Raw genomic sequence first — 22,855 nt, 5'->3', positions numbered from 1 at the left:
TGTTTGTCTATTTCTCCAGTTGACCTTAAGCTCAGTAATGAGGTAAGTTTTTTATGTTTGAAAAAATACTGTGTGTCTCAATGGAAGAGCAGGCACTCTATAGAGGGTATAGTCTGAGATTTGATTGTCAACCCTGGGTCATGTATGTCTTCCCCTTCTCTCTCTGTTCATTTTCCTGTCCAGCTTCTGATGAACAAAACCCAGAAAAACTCTAAAAGAAAAAAAAAGCCCATTGTATTTTTTATAAAATAAGTCACACAGTAAGCAGTGTTTTATAATTTTGATAAGACACCATCATTAAAAATTTGAAAGATAAGTCAAGAGAAGAAAGTTAACTGCTCAAAAGCCACATTTTAGACATAAAATTTATTTTTTTTCTTATTATGACCAGAGGAACAAATTCTGATTTGTTCTGAAAAATTAACAACAGACAGTAAGCTAAATCACACCTTTAAAACAAATGTGTCCAAAACATCTCACAATGTGGGAAATTTTAACAACTAGGCCATATCTACAAAACACAAACTAACACAAAGAAAGTGTGTTTAAATATTCAACAGACTCCTGTTGGCTGACCTACATAAGCAAACAAACATTTAACAGAACTCTCTGCAGATCACTGATTGTCATGGAGTTGGAGTTGAAAACGCCATCACTTGCTTCAACAAACCTACTTGAGGAGTATAAATACATCGGTGTTCATCTGGACAACAGACTGACATGGACATGCAACAATGATGCCATCACAGAAAGGGACAGAATAAGATGTACTTCTTGAGGAAACTTAGGTCTGTTGGTGTTTGCAGCAAAATTTTACATATTTTCTGTAGCTCTGTTGCTGGGTGTGTGTAATCTCTTTTACCATCATTTGTTGGGGGTAGCAGTATCAGAGTCAGGAATTAAAACTCTTTTTAAAGAAACTTAAAAAGGCTAGCTAGCCAACCTGATAAATAAGGCTGGTTTGTTTTGCTGACCATTGTGGAATCACTGCAGATGAAAATCAAGAAAAGCATCTACTTCATGTTTTACACCAACAGTGTCTTGAGTCAGAGGCTTCTTCAGACCGTTGTAATAAAGACCACTACAGGACACCCTTCCTGCCCAAAGCCATCAGCATCTACAATAATTTTGAAGAATCTTGGATAATATGAGTTACATCAACATTTAATTTCCCTTTGGAATCAGTTAGGTATTTTTGAATTTTGATTTTCAGTATTATGCACTACTGTGTATAATTAAATGCTAGTAAGACATTTTGAAATCTTTGGTTGTAACATGACATGATGTAAAAAATATAAGTGGTATAAGTATTTTTGGCACTGTATAGTTTGTGTTCAACTTATTTGAGAATAATGTCTGAATTCGTGCAAAACGTAAAATAGGTAGTAGTTTTTTTATACTTATTGAAATCACAAATTTCAAGCTTAAAATTACAAGGAATAATTTATTTATTTACGTATTTACTTTTTCTTTCAGGATAATTCCGTGATCTTTTGAGAAGATGACGTACATATCTACTGTAATATTATCAAAATAAAATGTTCTGCTAACTTTTTAGTTTCTAATAGCTAGAAAAATGCTGGAGTATTTAAATTTACTATAAATCGCGTACTGTTAAATGGTGCATTCAATCTTCGCGGGAAAAGGAGTATCAGCTTTTGCATCTGCCCTGGTTAAAATTATATACAACAACCCTGAAAGACTTAGACTCTAAAACGATCTTTCAGATTTTCTATTACCGAAATTTGAGGAGGGGGAATCACGTGATTAACGTTTTCTTGTCTTAACATTTGAGCGATAGATTCCTGTATCTCTGTTAATTCCAATTTTTGAAACGCCTCATTGCACTTCCTCCTCGCGTCAGAACTCTCTGACCAATGAGCTGGTGAGACGTAGCCTTGGTGGATGACGTGTACGGAAACGGACTCCTGACGAGTCTGAATGAAACTGTTTTTGTCGCTTGTTTCTAAAACAAAGTCCCGTTTTTATCACTTAGAGTTATGCAAACGTGGAGTTTAGTATCGATTAGCGTTTTACTCGCTGTTTTGGTAAGATGGGGCGTGTCGTTAAACTCATATTCAGGTAGGCAGAGTGTGAACCTGCATGTTAACTACACTAAGTTGTCTGGATTGTTTTAGTGCAGCTGCTTTGATTGTTTAGAAACTACCAGGAAGATGTACAGTGTACTACGCTTTTTATATTAAAAGAGTAAACTAGATGACTTGCATTACTGTCGATTATTTGATTTTTTTTTTCTTTGTTTCATCACTAGAAGTTAACATTTACTGACAGGACAATAATTTCTGTACAGGTGCAGGAAAACCTCCCATGTTTGGTGACTATGAAGCCCAAAGGCACTGGCAAGAAGTGACCTACAACCTCCCTCTTCAACAATGGCAAGTCTGACTGTTCTGGTGATCATCGGACCAGATTTGTGTCCTCATTTTTTTCTAAATCCAAATCCATGATCCTTTAGTAACACTTTTATTTTTCTACAGGTACTTTAACACCTCTGATAACGACTTGAACTATTGGGGTCTTGACTACCCTCCTCTCACCGCCTACCACAGCTGGCTCTGTGCTTATGTGTGAGTAATTTAATCATCTAGGCATAGAAACTTTTTTGGGGGGCAGGGGGGAGAAATTCATAGTTTTTAGATATAAAATAACTGTATACACAGTTGTCACAAAATCACAGCTTTGAAAAAAAAATTGCCTCCTTTATTGAAAAAGATAGCTAACAAGAAATATGTGCTTCAAATTACACTTAAGTTTTTGTGACGGTAACAATTTTTACATTTTATTTCAATTTCCTATGTTTAAGCTGATCAAAAATAAGGAACAAATACTAGGTATTTGGGGTGCCTTCTTAAGTCATTGTCCACCTGTCGGTGATTTTAGTTCATTAAGTCAGTGGCTGTTAATAATACAAATGTGCAATTTGTTTTGTATGCTACCAAAGGTTAGCTATTCATTAGTCCACAGGCAGAATCTGGCCGTTGTGATTATAGCATCTTGTATGCACATGTGTAATGCCAGCTGTGGCTATTGTGTGTTTCCTTTCTTTTCTGTTTGCAGAGCAAATATTCTAAACCCTGACTGGGTTGAGCTGCACAGATCCAGAGGCTATGAAAGTCCTGCCCACAAGTTATTTATGAGAACTACAGGTATAGTTACATCAAAACCTTCTGCGATGTTTGCATCATAATTCTGATGATGCAAACATCATCAGAATTAATTAACACAATTATTAACACAAATAATTGTGTTAATATTGCATACTAAAAAAATTTCTTTTTCATCAAGAGGGTAAAGATTTTTAATGAAAACTATTTTGTCATAATTTCCTGTACATATTAAATAAACATGCACTGATAAATGCACATTTGAATTTACAGGGTCGTATTCCATTTTCTTGTCTTTTTTAGCTTTTTTTTAAGATTCTAACAAACTTTGTAGGTCTAAGAGCTTTTTTAGCTAAAGCAACATTTTGTTGGCAGACACTAAAAGCTTTAGTCTGCCTTTCTTTGTTACTGGTTTCTTAAATTATTTTAATCTTGTTGTTTTCTGTTTTTTAGTCCTGGTGACAGATGTGTTGATATACATTCCTGCAGTTGTTTTATACTGTTTATACCTGACTGATGGCTCTGCTAAGAGAAGGGTAATGGTTGTATCTAAATGTCTATATAGTAATGTACTCTGAAGACCCACATGTAGTCATTTGTTTTTTGAATTTCTTTCTAGGTTTCCATTCTTCTCAGCATTCTTCTTTACCCAGGACTAATTCTCATAGACTACGGCCATTTTCAGTATCCTTTACGTGCAAATGTATTTTATTTATTTGTAAATTTATTGCAGTAAAGTTTCCAGTACTTTGATTTGTTTAAATGAAATATAGTCTGACTTTTAAGAGCAGCAGTGGAACAGCATGGCAAAGTATTACAATTAACATAAAGTATCAATCAGGTAGATCATCTCATTGCATCTCAAAAAAATATTGAAGTGAATTTGACAGTCCACATTACCGAGTTACTGTTAGAACACAAAAATAGTGTTATATTTTTTTTCATAAACGTTGCAAAAATAAACCTTAAACATAAGCAGTTGAAACTATACAGCTTCACCTAGTATCATTCATCTTCTGTCATGTTGAAGCTAATGCTAATACTAAAACATCACCATGCCTCCAGTGAAGCATTTGGTTCCTCTGGCACTAGAAACCTGATGTATGTATGTTAAAAAATGCACTCAGTCAAACATTAGGACATTCTTGGAAAATACCTCTTGCTGTCCATGAGACAGCTGAAGATTAGATCTCATTAGACCTTCAAAAAGGACAAGGATACTGAGTTTACCTCCAGTCCACTAGGACTGGGTTTCAGAAGAAATCTTGGAGGATACTAAAGGAGTCATCATGCTTGACTGACTAGAACTGAATGGACATTCCTCAGGAATGCCACCAGCAGTTGATGTCTGAGTATGAGTTACTTTTTCAACAGCTCAAAATAGCTAAAGGGTTCTGTGTTATGTTCTAAAGATGAATATCATGAAGAAGTTGAATAATTTTAAAGTTGCAGTAGTCATTAGTTTGGGTTTAATCTGAAGAAACCACTTCTGATATTAGTTATGTTGAACTATTTAAGTTGTTCTTGGATTAGATTAAATTACACTTTATTAATTCCAGAAGAAAAAAAAATATTTTTGTTTATTGCAAACAGATGTTTGTATATTTTTGACAATTAACCTAATTTCTTGGGAGGGTTGGGTAATGTTAGGTGCAAATGTAGGAGAATCTTGGCTACATTATGTGGCCCATTACATATTAAACACCCAATTATTTTCTAAAAAGTTTTGGTATTTCCTTACTGTCTATACTGTTTTTTATATTCTTTAAAAATGTCATAATTTCCACCTGTTTTCTTTTCTTTGTTGCTTAGACATTAGTAATGGTGCCTGTGAAAGTAGTTATTTGTAAAAGCCTTGACTGTGTCGGGTATAATGGAGTGAGCCTGGGCTTTGCCCTGTGGGGGGTTCTGGCTCTGGGGCTGGGCTGGAACTCGTTGGGCTCCCTGGCCTTCTCTCTGGCTCTCAACTACAAACAGATGGAGCTGTACCATGCACTGCCCTTCTTCTGTTTCCTTCTTGGAAAGTGCATCAAAGCTGGGCTAATTGGGCGTGGGTAAGCGTTATTGCTTTACTTGTGCACTTTTTTATTTTTTATGTAACTTTTTTATTATTGGTAGCAATTTTTCCTTGGAGCAAGAAGGTGCTGGGTGACAATCCTAGCCTTTGGGCTTTCTGTTTGGAGTTTGCATGTTCTTCTTGTTTATGTGTCTGGATACTCCATTTTCCTTCTACAATCCAAAAACATGACTTTTAGGTGAACTAGTTACACAAGTTTCCCTTAGATATGAGTGCATGGTTTATTCATCCTATGTGGACTGGCGACCTGCCCACGGTGTTTCCTGCCTCCCACCCAATGACCACAGGAGCACCAGTACTACCCCCCACCTCCTGTAACGATTGATGGTGTTGTTGGATAGACAGCATACCTTAGAGGCTGAAAACATCATCTCAAACTTGGATACAATTAACTGCTGTTTTTATCTGAAAATGAGGCCAAATCCAAGGCTGACTGTCAAATGTGTAAACCAAACTCTAAAAATACTGAAAGAACAGTTGTTTAGAAAACCCAAAGAGAAACCAGTTTTTCGTACAATTGGGGAAATGGAGGGTGATTGCAAAAATGGATTGGTGCTATGCATTGGGAAATATTAAATAATACATTTAGAAATGTTATATCGTCATAAAATACATTAAATATTATATATAAATTAGTTGGACTAATTTTTCAGTATTCTTTCTCTGTTGATGTTTTGTTAAACTTTGTTTCTATGCCCAAACACCTCCATGGAAACTCCAATCTATAAGATAATTTAAATTGATCCCTGTGATAACATGGTTATTGAAGAGTGCATTTGTTGATTATATTGTTTTGTCAGTGAGCATGAATGTGTCAGCTGCAAGCCCACACTTGTAATGTGACCCTGTAAGAGAGCAGTGTCTTCCTGAGAGTCACAGAATGACTGAGGTAATCAGATTGGATGCTATTACTAGTGTGTCCAGTGTCTGTTTATCTAGTAACAATGTACCAAGGGCATTTAGTAGCAAATGGAGTGCCGGATTAGGCCCCTGGGAAGATATGTCCAGATGACACTCTCGCCATGCCCAAACTCCTCAACTATGCCTGTGTGCGCAACTTAACCAGCAGCTTCACAGTTACAGCTGACAAGCTACTCTGGCCCCCACTGGGGACTTTCAGCTGATGCATTGCTTTCACTACATTCCTCAGCAGGAGGGTCAAACCCCAAATTTAGGACTTGCAGACAGTTTGTGCTAATTGTCTAGGGAAACCCTGCAGAAAAACTAAATACCCCAACAGGCATTTAGGGTTTTTTTTGTTTTGTTTTGTTTTGTTTTTAATTTAAGTGATATAGTTTTACCGCCCACAATTAAAGATGTTTGTCTTTCATGTAGGTTCGTCCTGTTGGTCAAAATTACTGCCACAGTGTTGGTGACTTTTGGCCTCTGCTGGCTGCCCTTCCTACCTGACCCCAGTCAGGTCTTGCAGGTGGTCAGGAGGATCTTTCCCGTGGCTCGTGGCTTGTTTGAGGTACAGTGCAGTATGTTGAATCTAAACTCTGTCAAGATAGATAGATAATTCATTAAAATGGCAGTGTACACAAATTACTTAAAAGTGCCTTATAGTAAATAAGGAAACAAAGGTGACGAAAAATGTCTTAACAAGAAATTGTATAAAATGATGAAAACCATTAAGACAACATGCTGAAAGATTTGTTAAAATGCAAACTAAAATAAAAACAAAAAAAGTATTTCATGGAGAAATGCATTAAACAGTAATGTTTTAGTCCTAAATTAATATTATGACACAATATGATCCATGTTCCTGGTGTTAGTCATAACTCCGACTGCTGCATTTCAGTTCAGCTGCCTGGTATATTTATGTTACTTTTTGTGTTATTTAGAGACCAGTAAAAACAGCATTACAATAATCTAAGCAATCTCCATATTATGGAAGCCTTTAACTTTGTATTTGTTTTTAGAGTGGAAACAGGCAAATTATTCTTGAAATATCTGTAAGGACACCTAGGTTTCTTTTCAATGCAATTGAGTCCTGAGCTGAAGGCAGTTATGGGACCAAAACAATGACTTATGTCTTCTCTGCATTAGGTTGGAAGTCATTCTAAATCATCCAATCAGTGGTATGGATACACTTAATTAGTAGCATTCAATGACTATCGTCAAGTGGAGCAGTGAAATTTGAAGTTTTGTATAATCACCACACAGGTTAGAAATGTTTAATCTGAGCGTGGGGGAACATTTAGGCATTGAAAAAAAGTGGCTCAAGAATAGAGCCTTGCGGAACTCCACATTTGGTTATTGCTTAGATTTGTAATTACTAAAACTGCATCAAAGATGTATAAGGTGAGCACTTATTGGGAAATTACTTTTGTCAGGTATCGGTTAAAAACCTGGTGATCAGTACCCCATCCAGCGTCTGGGACCAGATCAAAAATATCTAATAATTATATCAATGTGATGTTTATTATTAATCACTTAACTAATCAACAGACAATATTTAATCTTCTCTTTAAAGTAATGTGTATGAAAGCTGGATGTCGTTTCCAGTAAAGGACCAGTAAAGGAATGATTTTAAACTGAAATTCCTCTTCATTCTTGATTTTTCTGTGTAGGATTTTTTTTTGGGATGAGTCAGGAGTTGCAGTTTTATAGCCTGTGACATTCAACAGTTTGTTAATTTTATAATGGTTTGACACCAAGTTATAGCATCAGTGCTGTGACTGATGCTTTTATTGACGTCATACTCAACCCATGAGGCATGCCTCGTTCCCTACACGATGTTCCCAACTTTTAGCATAGTGAATAGCTTTCCAGCCCTTCCAGTGCTTAGCTGGCTGGAAACAGATACCCCACTGGATCAAAGAAAACAGTGGAATAAAATGGTGAAAGGTCAAGAGATCGGTTTCACCCTATCCCTGGGAGGTGTTGGGATTCATGATGTACAGTAGGAGGATGCAGATAAATCTAACTAATTTATGGCCGGATTGTTTTCAGCACTTCATAGTTCAGCCGTGTTCCAGCCATATGGACCGATGAGACGGGCGAGTGATACACTTAAAGGCATATCAGAGCACATCGGACAGCTGGTGTCCCACTGCTGACGGCATGGTTGGAAAAAAAAACACAAACACATGTGTGCTTGAGTGTTTCTAACACTCATTTTGTACCGTGACTGCTCAGTTAAATAGGAAGTCACTGGTGCATGATATTTTACAAAAGACAGGGATGATGGAGAAAAAGAAAACTTTAACACTCCCGAAATTCCGGTGTTGAAAGGTGTCATGGAAGAAATGGGGTTAAAGTGACAGTATATGCTTCTGTTTGAATGTTTAGGTGACAGCTCAGAGGCCGAGGTTTGCAGCTCTAGTTTCTGAAACCTTGTAACCCTGAATTTTCTAGTCCCGGTCCCTGAGGCGACACCTACTACAAGTTGCCAAGGATATGTGGCGTAATTAGATGTTGTGCTGTCGGAGCAGGATGCATCGGGACAGTATTTGTTCAGCAAAATGATTCAAACATAGAACTTGGGCTTTGATGACAGCATTGAAAGACGTCCTGTTACATATGAAATCACGCACTGCAAGCAGAAGGCCCGAGTGGGGAAGACGACGACGGCTGAGCGGTGGTCCCGTCGACTTCTGGGAGGGAGCGGTTGTAAGTTTACCCATTGAACTGCATTCTGCTGTCTCATATTGCTGCCTGCTCACAAAAATGGCACCAAACGCTTCTCCCTGTGAAATTCCTTTCTGGCTTCAAGACTCGCATTTGCCAGTGGGCTTCTGCCTTCGACGTGGTGTCCAGGAACATTCCCGCAGTGGTTGTTTGATGTTGAGAATGAGAGGGGAAAAAGGAAAGGATGGGGCTGTGAAAACACAACCCTAGACAATTTGGTGCTACTGAAGAGGACACCATTAAGAGCCATACAGTTGTGCAGTAAAGCAGCTGTAGCACAGAGAGGAGGCCAGGAATAGATTTTCTCGATAGGATCACACTTAAACACAGCTACAGAGGAAATATTTAGTTGATCTAAACATGTGTGATATCATGAGCACACTGGTGGCTCGGATCTTATTTTAAGTGATCCCTTAGCGTCCGCCTAAGCACTTGACCTCCTCATTTGATCTTAACTACAGCAACCACACAGCTGTCATGAAGTTTGTAGCATACTTTATCTATGACAAGATTTTTTTTTTCAGATTCTTTAGTGCTGTTACAATAAACTATATTATGTTTTTTAAATAATCACACACAATATTTATTGTAATTTATCCGAAATCTTTCTGATGAATAAATTACTTATTTTATCATAGAACAATGAACTTAATTAGACCTGCCTAAAGATAATAATAAAAAATACTTGTAGTTGGTAATAGCTTGATAATTAACTCTGTTTTCTAGTTTCTCATATTTGCCAGGCAGGAGAAAAAGAATCAACATACAAATTAGGAAGGAAAAATAAACACATCACTATTTACTCTGCTGTTAGAGGGGAAAAAAAGGAGAAAACTTAAGAAAAACATAATCCAATTTTTTCCTCTGATAGCTCTCTAACTTAATTAAGGCGTAATTTTCTACCTACCTCTGATTTAAGAGGAAAAGATGACTAATTTAAAGTTTCTAAACTACCCTTTGCACCATCAGCTTCCAACACCAAAACTGCCACTAAAGAAAACATGTAGTGCCTTACTGCGGCCCAGAATCAGCTTTGAGGACGAAGGCTCACTTGCATCTAATTAATTCATTTTAATGCCACTCGATAGATTCATTTTGGAGTTTAGCAGAGGTGGAGATATTGACACAGCACCTCTGGTTCTGGGTGAATGGTCGGCTGTTTGTTCTGGTTGTTTGTTTGAATGCTTTGATGCAGGGGTCTTCAAATCCAGGCCTAGAGGTCTGGCATCCTGCTACTTCAGCACACCTTACTCAAAGACTCTAGAGAACTTGGCTGCACACTGAGGAGCTAATTTGCCCATTTGATTCAGGTGTGCTGGCTTAAGGACACATCTAAAAGTTTCGGGACAGTGACCCTCTAGTCCTGGATTTGAGGACCCCTATCTTTGTGGATGCACACTTTGGATTAGAGATCGGGTGACACAAATAAAAAAACTAAACCAAATTCTTCACCGGAACTTCACACAAAGATTAAAGAATAGCAAAACGTCTGATCAAAAGTAAAATATTTCTTACAATTGAATCTCAACAAGCTGAATATTATTGACTTGCCTGACAAATCTTCTTATTGGTTTTGGTTGTTTTGCGTCTCTGGACTAAGTCAGAAGCATGTATTAAAAAAAACTGAATTTGGGTTTCACATCGATAATTATGAGGATAAATTAAATGATAAATTTGTATTATTATCCTGAATTGTTAGTTTTAGTAATTTTAAGTTTCTTTTGATTTATATTTTCATATTTTCATATGTTAGAATTTCCTGATTTGTTTTATGCTCATTTAAAGATGAATATTTTAAAATTGGCTTATGGTTTATGTGGATTATATGTTAATACATTTTTGTGTATAGTAAGATTCCTTTTGGAATAATCCACATTATTTAGTCTGTCTTTGTTTAAATCAAGTCCGATTAAAAAAAAAATACTGTTATAATGGCTAAAATATGTTGCTGTGTTACACTGTGGACACAATCATTAACATTCATTTTGTGGAAGAGAATTAATGTGTATAATCAATTAAAAATATTCAATGCTAAAACAGAAAATTTACAAAAGAAAAAAGTAACAGTTGATTGCTTTTTGTTTCTAATGGTGATCTGAGATAAAATCACCACTCAAACATATGTTCCTAATGTTGTTTTTGCTTTCTGGTCGTGTGTGTGTGTGTGTGTGTGTGTAGGATAAGGTGGCTAACACATGGTGCAGCCTGAACACCCTGATAAAGATCAGATCCATTCTGACAAGCGACTCTCAGCTTTACCTCAGGTAATCCTTTTATCTGTGAAACAACTTCATTTTTATTCCACATTTGTCCTCCTGACACCTCTTTATTTTTTCACTGTCATTTTTCTAACTCATCTCTCCTAAATCCCTTTTTCATTTTACGGGAAAGCTGAGCTTGCTCTTGGAAATAAAAGCGGGTTCGAGGGAATCAAAGCGGATAATCCCCGAAGCAAAGCACTCACGAGAAACTTTGAACAACAAGCTGCATTTGTTTTTCCAAATGTTAAATTGAAATGCTGAAGGCCCATAGGGTTATCATAAAAACAACGACTAATTCTGCATTTGTCTCTCATGAATCATGTTTTTGCTAAAAGCTGAAACCCTGCGCACTTGGTGTAATGAACTCGGCCCAACAGTTACGACATGGCGGAACCTGCTTAAATAACCCAGTGGGCTAATTTTAGGAGTCTAGTGTTTGCAGCATGGACACGTTTCTTCTAGACTGCTAAAACCAGGGATTAAGTTGGACCTCTTATATTGTTGGGTATTTCAAACAAATGTGTGTTTGTTGGTCAATAGATTGGAATACTAAATACTAGTGTGATTATGCAGTTTATGTTGAACAAATCAGCTGTGAAAATGTGACTCGCATATTTCTGTAATGCAAAAGCCTGTTCTGAAGAAAATCATTTATACTAAGCTTACTTTTGTACATCTTATAATATGTACTGATTATATTACTTTTGAAATCTATTTGTTTTGCTTTGCTGTGTTTGGATCTCTCTTTATTTCAATAACCTATGATTTGTAGTACGAGCACATTGTTGCCGTCTCACATAACTAACCCTTGACCTCTCTGAACATTTATACACATTCACTCTGACACATAAGTCTGTCTCTTCTGGTCCCTGTATCCCCAGCAGGTGACAATTGAGGGGTTAAACTAATACTGACTAACCTTCAAGAACAATTATTATTTGGTCAGTTCTTACATGTCAAGAGGTCTTAGTTTCAGAGCAGGTGCTGCCCTAGAAAGATATGCACACAGCAGTGTGTGCAAGAGTGTTTTTGTCATTTGTTCATTTAGATTTACATTTTGAAAATTATTTTCCTACTTTATGTGTTTCAGTTTGGCTTTCACTCTCCTAGCAGCACTTCCATCCTCTATCAGACTGCTGATGAAGCCCACTTTCTGGAACTTTAAACTGGCTTTGGTGAGTGCACTTTGGTAGCTTACAGAACTATTTATACCCCTGAAACTGCTCACAGTAACTGCATTTGACAATGTTTTCAAATTTGCTGATGTTTATTGATGTGGAGACAGTGAAGAAAATAGAAAAAATAACTTTTCCGATCATATTGTCAATTTTGTTTTTTTTAATTTGCCATCAGTAGCTGAAATTCATCATGACAATGATAAATCAAAACTCTTATAAGATTTTATTTTATGATGAACTATAAACAATACAAAATATAGGTGCTGTAGTTGGATCAGAACAAAGTTGAACTTAATCTTCCATAAACAAAATGGTGTGGGTCTGGTAAGCAGACCTACTTAGAGGTTTACTTTCTGGTAGGCTAAATTCAGCCAGACCTACAATTGAATTGTAGCTCTGGCTTGTGTTAGGACGGCCCATTCAAAGCCCAGGACTAAACCCTGTTGAGCATCTGTGGAAAACATTGAATACAGTTTTTCCTCAGATCTTCAAATCTGACTGAGCTTGAGATGCTTTCTAAAGAAAAAAAATGCAAATATTTAAGACTTTGTGCGCAAACATGGTGAAGAGCATCCCTAAATTCTTGCTTTCATTTTACAATTATGCACCACTATGTGTAGTTTACTCTATGAAATTCCTGTAGCATTGTGAAATGAACCCTTTTGCAAGGAATGTATAATTAGCCTTTTTATATGTTTTGCCAATTTATTCTCTTTGTACATGTTTTAATTAAGTTTTTAATGATTCTTTGCTCTCAGGTCAACTCATCTCTGGCCTTTTTCCTTTTCTCCTATCAAGTTCATGAGAAGTCCATTCTGTTGGCTGCCCTGTAAGTTGTTGTGTCTGAGTTGTTACCACCCTTATATCACAGGAGGAGGGTCCTTGGTGGAACTCTAAGTTAAACCAGAGCCTTTCTGAGGGGAGTTTGCCTTCTCTTCTTATCTATTCTTGAGTTTTCTGTTTGGTGACATCATTGAATAAAGTTTTCTCACAAAGGATACATTTTAGAACAATGTAAAAGTGAGATAATTCCTCTGCTGATGTTATAAACCTCAAATTAAGGTTAAATTTATGCCCAGCCTTGCTACATTATCCACTCCTGTTTTTATACTTCTAGTCCAAGTAATCATCCTCATGATATGCATTGTGTAATTTTAGAGGCGGGTCATACGATAGTTTCAGAGCTTGGACATGTGGCTTAAAATGTGTTTTGTACATTATGGTTTACACTCGTACTTATAAAGCTGTAGGCAGAGAGTGAAACCCGGGATAGACTTTACGGCATGGGATTTAGTTCCTGAATCTGGGCTCATCTAGATCAGTGTAGATTGTTGCTTTATTAACTATTGAGTTATATCTCCCACCTGTCCCCTTGAATCAATCAGTAGTGCATGCCCATAGATTAGGAGAGAATAGTAGGCAGCAGCTCAGGGTGTTGTTTGCGCAGGATCAATTATTGGGCTGTAACAGGATCACCAAAGAGCGCTGACTGTAATTATGGGCTCAGGGACCGTTGGAAGGTTCCTCTGTTGGAGAACAGTGTAGAACTGAAGCTGGTAGCCTGCTCCAGTTATAAACAGGTTATAAATAGGTTTATATACAGACACACCGATTTTCTCTTTGTTGCCACAGCTGTTTTTACATCTTAAAATTTAATAGTCATTAGGAATCAAAGATGTGAAATTATTTCTCAACAAAATACACACACTAAGTGTCTTGTTACAGCTAACACTCAATTCATGGTTTTTGATAGCGTTTATCTTATTTATCCACTTAGCTTATATCTAGTTTATTTTCATTTGCTATGTTAGTGCTTGAGAATCAGCTTTAAACTGTGTGCCATCACCTTTTTTCTTGTCTCTTCAGCCCAGTCTGCCTCCTTCTGAATGAATTTCCACTTATGTGTGTTTGGTTCCTGCAGGCCTCAACTTTCAGGTAAACAAACTTTCAACAGCAGAAAGCAAATTAAACCTTAAAGATGCATCTTATTTTTGTTATTTTATTATAGATAGTTTATTTTTTTAAAATTGTCAGTTCTTGTCATACCAGCCCATTCAAAACTTTTTACAATGGAGCCACATTTACCAAATATTGAGAAGCTGTAAGGCTTGTGGGCCTGTTCACCTTTCAAAGACGTTACAGTGAATTTGCTAAATATAAACACTTTAATGAACAAAATCTGATACACCTCACTACAAAACGGAAATGTTTTGGAATTGGGTGTTGTACCAAGATAATGATCCAAAATATATGGCCAAAATAAGTGTCAGAGGATTCTGTTAATAATTAAATTGGACGATATGTAATTGGTCTAAAATCTGAATCAGACTGCCGTGATTTGAATGAATCTTCACTGTTTTTTATACAATTAGTTGTGATTTGAAATTGTTTGTCCTGTAAGGTGCAAACCCTAGAACTCTCTAAAAAGATGGCTGATAATATGGGCCTAGATGAGAACACCATGAATGGAAAAAGAGAAATTGCAGTGCAAATGCTGCAACTAACTTTCACCAGCTGTTGTTAAATTCTTCCGGCAGGGCTAATTGTTGTGCGTGTGGTTTAGGATAAGGATATGGGGCTTACACAACATGCTCTGCATGCCTGGTGTCCGAGTGTGCTGTGTAGGAGCAGGAGCTCCGTCTGGAACTGTTCATAGTACAGTCTGACTTGGGCTTTCACATTATCTCTCCAGACTCTTTCATTTAAAAAAAAAATACATCTTTTGTTTATATAATTGGCTGATGGAATGCTTGAACAGTGGCCATTTTACGGGTGAATGAACCCAGTCTGCTCACATCGAGGAAGTATGTATTTCTTAAATGTTAAACATTTAGCTGCTGAATGGAACTTTTTAGTTTGAATAAGTAGATTGTTGTGCAGAGAGAGGTTTTTCTAAGCCGGGTGTTGTGTGTTTACTATGAGCCAACTGTTGTTCTTGCTTCTCCCCCGCTGCTAAACTGAGATAAGCTCTGCGTGAATGTCATAACCGTCTCTCCTCAGGGGACGTTCTGCTCATAAAGGCCTGCAGGATAAAAATGTTTCGATTGCTGTTGCTTTTCTTTAACCTGGTATGGTTCTGAACTGAATCAGTTTCTGTTGGAAACAGTCAAATTTTGTGGAACTGTTACAAATATATATATTTTTTTCTAATTTGTTTGCAAAAAAATCTGCACATCTCAAGTTGTAGATAGTACTCGTCAGGTAAAGGCTAGACTATCAACCCGCATTGTTTCTTTCCTTCTGTCAAGCATGCTCCCTCTTTTCCTGAAAGACGGCCTGCTGGTTCCCTACACCGTCACCTTCCTGGGGTTTCCCTTCCTCACCGTCTACTTATTGTCCGCTGTGGACGACTGTTCAGAGGACGAGCTGAAACTTGGTATCTGTGGCAAGCTGTTTCCTTTGATACCCAAAATTCACCTGGCTTGTATAATGAAATGGAAGGTGAGTGTGGCCTATGATTGCAAAATCTACAAATGCTTCTCGTTTTTCTCTAGGGGCCTAAAGTCTTTTGGAGGGTTTTTATCAACCCATTCACTTACACCCGACTGACCACAGTGAAGGAGAAAATGTATCAAATAATTAGTAAAAGATGTAAATGTTAAAATATTTTTATCATTATTTTGTCCAATCATTTGGTTGCAGGTTTAATTGGCAGTTTAAACAAAGATCATACTGAATATTTTTTTATGCTTTTATAGCTTTAAAAAAAAAAAAAGGGTCGTTTATATCAGCCGTTTGTGTGAGAACAGCAGATAAAATCTCTGATGCAGCTCAATAACCTCAGTGAGTTAATAGGTGTGGCTTTAAAGCAAGAATTCAGTCTTTCAGAAAATATTTCTATACATGTATCCAGTAACATGTAAGCTGGCTTGGCTGTAAAAAGAAGGGCGCTGATTCGAGGATCCCAGGTGCCTTATATTTATTTCTAAAGTGTCTCCAGACCTAAATTGCAACGTTGTCAGAAGATATGTCCAACTGTATAAATAAATATCATCTGCTGGTGTAAGCTTTGTAAGCTGTCCTGGGACGACCGCTGCTGCCAGCCTTAGAATTATTTATCACTTATTTGAGTTTCCACAGCATCTGAAGTGGCTTTGCCGCCAACTCCTTAGCGACAGCGGTACCGGTAGGGTGTCAGAGATTAAGAGAAGGTGTCTTTTTATAGGACATGTCATAAACACAGGTTTGCCTAGATATATTTATTTACACAAGCAGCATAAATAGTGAGCCCTGACGATGGAGATAAGGTTTCATTGGTTTTGGGTGATGGAGAAGAGAGGGCATGAGATGTTTCCTCTATAATAATCACAGACTTATTTTTTGCTTCACAAAGCAAAAACAAACACAAGTACTCCAACTCCTACAATCCCATCTGTTACTAGTAACTTCGTATGACAAGAAAGGAATGGTTACATGGACAAATAGTGATCAGTAGGCAATATGTAATTAATGGTATAATTATATTTTATATAGAGTTTTATCAATGTATTGACATTCACCCAATACTACATTTTAAAGTTTTCCCAAAAACCTTTTTTGAATTCATGATTCATAGGTTTGCTGTTGATTCCACTAAGACAGAGGTGAATAGCCAGATAATTATTTAATGTTCCTCAAGTTATTCATCACATACGTGGCTTTAATTCCTTCAAATCCTGGGATTGGTCTCTTCAGGTAGGAGACAGGAACATCCTGAAGTTCAACTTTTAAGCTTCTGATCAGCAGAATAATTTTAAAATCTAGTTTTCAAATAAAAAAGAAACAAGAAATAGTCCCTTGAGATAGAAATTGATCATTGTAAATAAAACTATATACTTTTTCTAGTGTAATTAATTTCAACTGGAATTATCAACTATCTATTTTTGTTAATCCGTTGACTCATTGTGTCATATAATAGAATAAATCCTTCTAAAGAAAAAGCTTTGTGCTAAAAATTATAGTATTTTTCTGCACCACAAATGAAAATGATTTATTTATTTGACTTCACTCTTAAAGGCAGGAATGAAGAAAACAATGTTGTAATGACGAGTTAAAGGTGGGTAAATGTACATACACTGACAGTCAAAAGGACTCTGGCACAATCACTTCCACAGTTTTGTCTTGTGTAAATGACCAAACGACGTCTTAATGAGATTTAATCAGAAAGAATCATTCATTCTCTCCTTGAAGATATTATTTCCACTTTATTCTCAAAATATTGGCTTTAATCTTAAGATTGTTTTCAAAATTACATTATTTTTGAAGCTAAATTTTTTTCACAAACATTTCAAGTTTTTCTCAATAGTCTGACTTAATTTTTGCATTCAAATATTTACTTTATTCTCAGTATTTCGACACTGCATCCAGCACAAAGAACTGTAAAGAATTTTGTATTGTCTAAAAATCCTAATGTTGATGAATTATGATAGTTAACAACGATCACATTGACTAGTTTCAGCAGCCCTAAGCTGCTGAAAAGTAATTATAATCATTACATTAATTATTAATTATTATTATCAAAACGTAATATTGTTTCCGTTACAGCATCTTGAAACTTTTTTGCCTGGAACTTAATTACTCTCAACCTTGCAGAAGTGTTTGTTGGGTACATTTCAACTTCCAGTTCTTTCTATGAAAATAATATCTTAAGACAATTTGATGGTTACTATTTTTTGTCTTGAGTTTTTTTGCTAACTGAATGTGTGAGGGAGAACTGAGGGGTGGGGGAGATAAAAAGCAGTGCATTTCAACAATAAAACAAAAACTGATGATTTTGTGAAATTTTGTTACTTTGTTTTTTAGTTTTTACTATGATACATAGAGTATAAACAGAGGGGACTTTACAGGTTCCTGAAGGAAAACCAAAAGTTAATGTTTACCTGTCATTAAATGTTTTACCAATCCTGAGCTCTGTAGCTCTACGTCCTCCGTGATCATGATCATTTGACCACTGATGCATCTTTGTGCAATCCTTGCAACATTTTGTTGTCATTTCATATTTTTGACGCATCCATTCTGTCTGTGTGGTTGATAGTTCTACATCAGCATGGCTCTCATGGCTGTTTTGAGCGTCCTGAGTGTAGTTATGGACCCGCCGCCACATCTACCAGACTTGTTTCCCGTCCTGGTGTCAACGACCGCCTTCATGCACTTCTTGGGAGTATTTCTACATTTCAGTATTGTTCAGTTCATGGAGCCACCCAGAAAAAAGAGCCGAAAGAAAAACAACTAAGCTATTTTCTTTAGGAAACTCAGTGTTACTCTGTGAGGCCATGTTGGCTCTGACCACTTACACTGTACATGAGGCTTTTCTGACTCTCAAATAGAAAAATGAGATGCGTTCGTATGAAAAGTATCTGTATTAATAACAGCAGATCAACGAAAATTATGAGATCAAGTGAAAGGAAAGAGTATTGGTGTTTTTCCTCTGTGGACCAATAGTGCATGCAAAATATTTTTAATTAATTGACTTTTTTGAAAGGGAAACACCAATAATGTGTGAGTAATGATACAAATTTACAGAAGAATATGTTGTGCAGCCTAAATATGAGACTTTCAAATGCCATGTCAATAAAAACTTGTAATAATTATGTTGGAAACTTAAAAGATGTTGATGTAATTGTGCTGTTACTGTTTATTTTGCCTCTTCTCTTGGAGTCTAGGGATTGTGATGAATGCATGTTGACCACTTTTGTATTCATGCAAACTTTCCTTTTTCTACTGTGCATTTCTATTCATCATTAAAGTTATTTTGTACAAACGTAGTTTTCATAAAAATGAATTCATATTTCTCACTGTGCTGAAGTGAACATCATTTTTAGTGGCGTGTTATTAAATAATTAAATTCAAACCGGCTTCAAATAAATTGTCTACATTAGCCAAGTAGTGCGCTAAAATCACCCTCAAAGCCCTGGTGGAGACGGAGCTCATAATTAGACGGAAATTATATATTTCCAAGCTTTTATTCAACATCATTAAATATTAATTATGAGCCCTTGATGCTACAAGGGTCCTCCACAAAAGACCTGCACATTTAAAACAAAACCAGAGACAGGAGAGGCCTTAAAAGGTTTGATGGAAGGTGACATATCTGAGCATAATGCTATAAAGTTGAAATACCACACAAAAAAGGTACAAGCAATTTCTTTCTCCAATCTCTGTGCGAGTTAATGACGGGCATAAAAAAATCCATTACAACTATAAATGTTATCGGGTCAGCGATGGGGACATGTGGATGGAGAGACCAGCCGGCTGCTGGTAATGTGCTGCAGGGATAAATAGAAAGCCTACATCTGAGTTAACTGTTACAACAAAGAGGCAGGAACACAGAGGGACACTTATGCAGCTGCAAAAAGTTTAAGAAGACAAATTGTAAATGTATTTATTTTAAAAAAAAATTATTCTAAACAAGAAATTATTCTAACATCTTTTGATCAATGAAATGTATCAAATGAAGTGATAAATGCTACTCGTAGGATCACTATTCAGAACATTAAATCTTGATAGCGTGGCTCTGACTTTTGGGCTGAGTGATTGCAGGCAGCTAACAGCCTGTAAATATTGTAGCTATAATATGTAGCTTCATCCACTAGCTCACGTTTACCTTATTAAAAGAAGAGTTTTTAGTTTCATTTGTCAACTTACAACAAAAAAACCTATATAGTATCAAGTGTTCTGATGGCAAGAAGTTATTCAAGCCATCACGGGTCCCTCAATCAGCTGCAAAGGGAGACCTGTATCAAAACATTAGTTTTATTTATGGGCATGCTTGCTTTGTCCTTCACGTGGCCTCTAAGGGCGATAAAGTGAGAGTTACACGATCCACCTTGGGCAGAAATAGGAAATGTTGCTGTGAACGCCAGCTGTTGCTTAGGTCGACTGGGGCAGCGAGAGGCCTCAGCCTTCCCAGGCAGGCGCTGCCAAATAAAGAGCCTACAGTGCTGCGTAAGACAGTTTCCCTCACCGCACATTTCCTTTCCAAAAGCTGTTAAACTGCGCAGGTGGGGGAGGATGGTGCGGCTTTAGTCATAAAGGGGATCAGGATTGCCATCTTAAAGAACATTATTTGCACAGCGTACCTGCATTGTGTTTAATGTAGAATCAACATTTGTCAGCTGCCAGATTGACGCTTCGCTGGGAGGGATGGGGAGTCTAGCACGTCAGGCCGTTCTCTCCTGCCATCTTCAGACACCTCTCTCAGAAACGAATGACGTCCTCCATGACTGTTCAGCCCCAAGACTGACAGCACAGATTCCTCATTCATCTTCTGCCTTATCTCCTCGGGATCATACGCACAAGCGCTGAAGAGCAATTCTATTACCTGTCAACAGCTGAGATCCCTCGCTAACAAAAACCGGGGGAATATGTGGGAGAAAAACATGATTGTAACCCCTCTGGCAACAAATGATATTCCACACGCGCCGCATTCACTGTCAAGACTGAAGGTTTATGAAAAAAGGAGACCTTTTTGCATAAAGCTGCACTACCTGTTTGCAAAATGCATTTCAATACATTTCATTCATAATTTGTCAGAGGATTATTATACCAGCAATCCCTCCTACTGACACCACATACAAAGAAAAGTACATTTATACATATAAATACAGTATGTATGACAAGTCTGTACTTCCCTTTCACAATACTTGTTTTTGTGATGTGAAAAAATGTAAGCCAGGTAAAGTATTTTGGAACTTTTTCAAATTTTAATGCTGCAATTCAATGAAATTAGAAAAAAAACGAGTTGTTTATCTCTTCTATTTAGTTCTGAACACTGATCCGGCTATTCATTTTCTTCTGGAAAAGCCATTCTGTCGTTTATTTATGGATCCCTGGGTTCAAAGCAATGCTAAAAAATAAGATCCTTCTTTACTCTCAACTTTCTAGCAAATAGCTGAAGGATGGGGGTCAAAACCTGATATTTAGAGTTTATGAATTCAGCTACTTCAACAAATAACCTACATCCATCTGGGAAAAAAAGTAATCGCAGACTCCACTGAGTTAATACATAACAGAATTATGTTTCACTGAAATTACAGCAGGCAGTTTTTATGTCTCTGCCCTGCTTTACATCTCAAGAGACTAAAAATTTTAACCAGATTGGATGAAGAGCTTCTTTGAATATTTACAGTACTTTCCAATTTACAAGTCTTGCCTCAAAGTCTGGACTTTGACGGGGGCATTCTAACATAATTATTTGCTTCAACTGGACCTAGTCTTTTGCAGACACTCAATAGATTTTCTTGCACAATTGCCCTTTAGCGCCATCCACATTCCCATCAACCCTGACTGGTCTCCCTGTTCCTGCTAAAGAAAAGCATTTCCATGGGATGATGGTTCCATTGTGAAAGAGCAGGGATCCCACTGGTCTTTGACTGTGGGAATGGCATCTTCAGAGAGATGTTATATCACTTTTCCTTCACACACAGTGTTTTATAAAAACAAAAAGTTTTATAAAGGCCAGTTAAGGTGGACAAGGGTGTATTTCTAGGTTTCCAGATTTGTTTTTGAACTATGGATTAGGCTGTTCTGCATTTTTTTTATAACCTCTGCTTAACACACTTCTCTTTATCTCTGACCTGTCTGCTGTGCTGATGCTGTGCTCCTTGGTCTCCATGATGCTGTCTGCTCACTAATGTTCTCCAAAAGGCCTTCATAGAGTCTGGATGTATCCTAAGATTAAATCAAACACAGCTGGACCCTATTCACTAATTTAGGGACTTCTGAAGGAAATTGGGGGTTCTATACATATGCACTTTTGTGGTTTAAATTTGGAAAATATTTTTTCAATTTTGAATTATTCTCTACTTTGTGTTGGTCTATCAAATATAATTCCAACACCATATGCTAAGATTTGTAGTTTTACCACAACAAAATGCGAAGTGTGAGTACTTTATGGTACTCACACTTCCATAAAGTGTGAGTACAGACAGACTAGACATGTCTGTTGCTTGTTTCATTATTATTTCAATAAAACAAAGAGGTATGAGGTTTCTTTGGGTCTGAAGAAAAATGTAATGGCATTAACTAAATCAGAAATCACATCTGAAAACATTGCAAACTTGGATATACTCGATGCCGATCGATATCTTTGGAGTTCACTTTTATCAAAGCCATCGAATATAAAACTCTCCCTTTTAATTACAACCATGAGTCCAATCATAAAACACACAGAGTAGGTGGCATCTGTCTATGAGCATCCCACCACTGCCTAAAATTGATGTGCTCGAGTGTTTCAGCTTCCTAAGCAGACAGCCGCACTGACAGCGACACTGTCCCATCACTTTTATGACATCTTAAGGAATCTTTTTAATACAGTCCATTACTGCAGCCATACAAATCTTCCCCAATGCGGCTCCATCTATGGCCTGATCAATTTTTACTCTGCTGAGCTGTACCCTTTACCCTCATTTTGTCATCTCAAAATTCATATTATATGGGATTTCCTTATGAGAAAAACTGCAATAAAAGTATGTTACCACTCTGATGATGTGCACAAGTCAGTACCTGACTCTACCTAAAAAGTCTTTCCACAAGACAGAATTTGTTTCTGCAGTAAGCAGAACTGTTTAAATGTTATTTATTTTCACGTTCCTAAGAAAATAT

The 22,855-nt window shown here is 36.9% G+C and overlaps 1 protein-coding gene across 1 annotated transcript; it reads left to right on the top strand.

Moving 5' to 3' along the window:
* The first annotated feature begins 1,885 nt into the window (after positions 1 to 1,885).
* On the top strand, positions 1,886 to 19,013 carry alg6 (ALG6 alpha-1,3-glucosyltransferase). Its single transcript, XM_088004829.1, has 14 exons — positions 1,886 to 2,082; positions 2,312 to 2,396; positions 2,499 to 2,588; positions 3,079 to 3,167; positions 3,579 to 3,661; positions 3,745 to 3,813; positions 4,998 to 5,179; positions 6,538 to 6,673; positions 11,014 to 11,099; positions 12,187 to 12,271; positions 13,033 to 13,103; positions 14,141 to 14,209; positions 15,523 to 15,715; positions 18,288 to 19,013. The coding sequence occupies exons 1-14, from the start codon at positions 2,001 to 2,003 to the stop codon at positions 18,483 to 18,485; spliced, it is 1,518 nt and encodes a 505-aa protein (XP_087860955.1). The 5' UTR covers positions 1,886 to 2,000; the 3' UTR covers positions 18,486 to 19,013.
* Positions 19,014 to 22,855: the final 3,842 nt, after the last annotated feature.

The sequence above is a fragment of the Poecilia mexicana genome, unplaced genomic scaffold, assembly GCF_051168715.1.
Source record: "Poecilia mexicana isolate PSO_F unplaced genomic scaffold, ASM5116871v1 scaffold_4, whole genome shotgun sequence".
NCBI classification, from domain to species: Eukaryota; Metazoa; Chordata; class Actinopteri; order Cyprinodontiformes; family Poeciliidae; genus Poecilia; species Poecilia mexicana.
The sequence above is the reverse complement of the archived record's forward strand: the minus strand, read 5'-3'. Positions and strand labels throughout refer to the sequence as shown.

Excerpts from the sequence above, each read along its gene's own strand:
- alg6 (XM_088004829.1), top strand. The coding sequence starts at position 2,001 with ATGCAAACGTGGAGTTTAGTATCGATTAGCGTTTTACTCGCTGTTTTG. Across the intron at positions 3,814-4,997 it reads ACTACGGCCATTTTCAGTAT|AATGGAGTGAGCCTGGGCTT; the intron begins CCTTTACGTGCA and ends TGTGTCGGGTAT. Across the intron at positions 13,104-14,140 it reads TCCATTCTGTTGGCTGCCCT|CCCAGTCTGCCTCCTTCTGA; the intron begins GTAAGTTGTTGT and ends TTGTCTCTTCAG.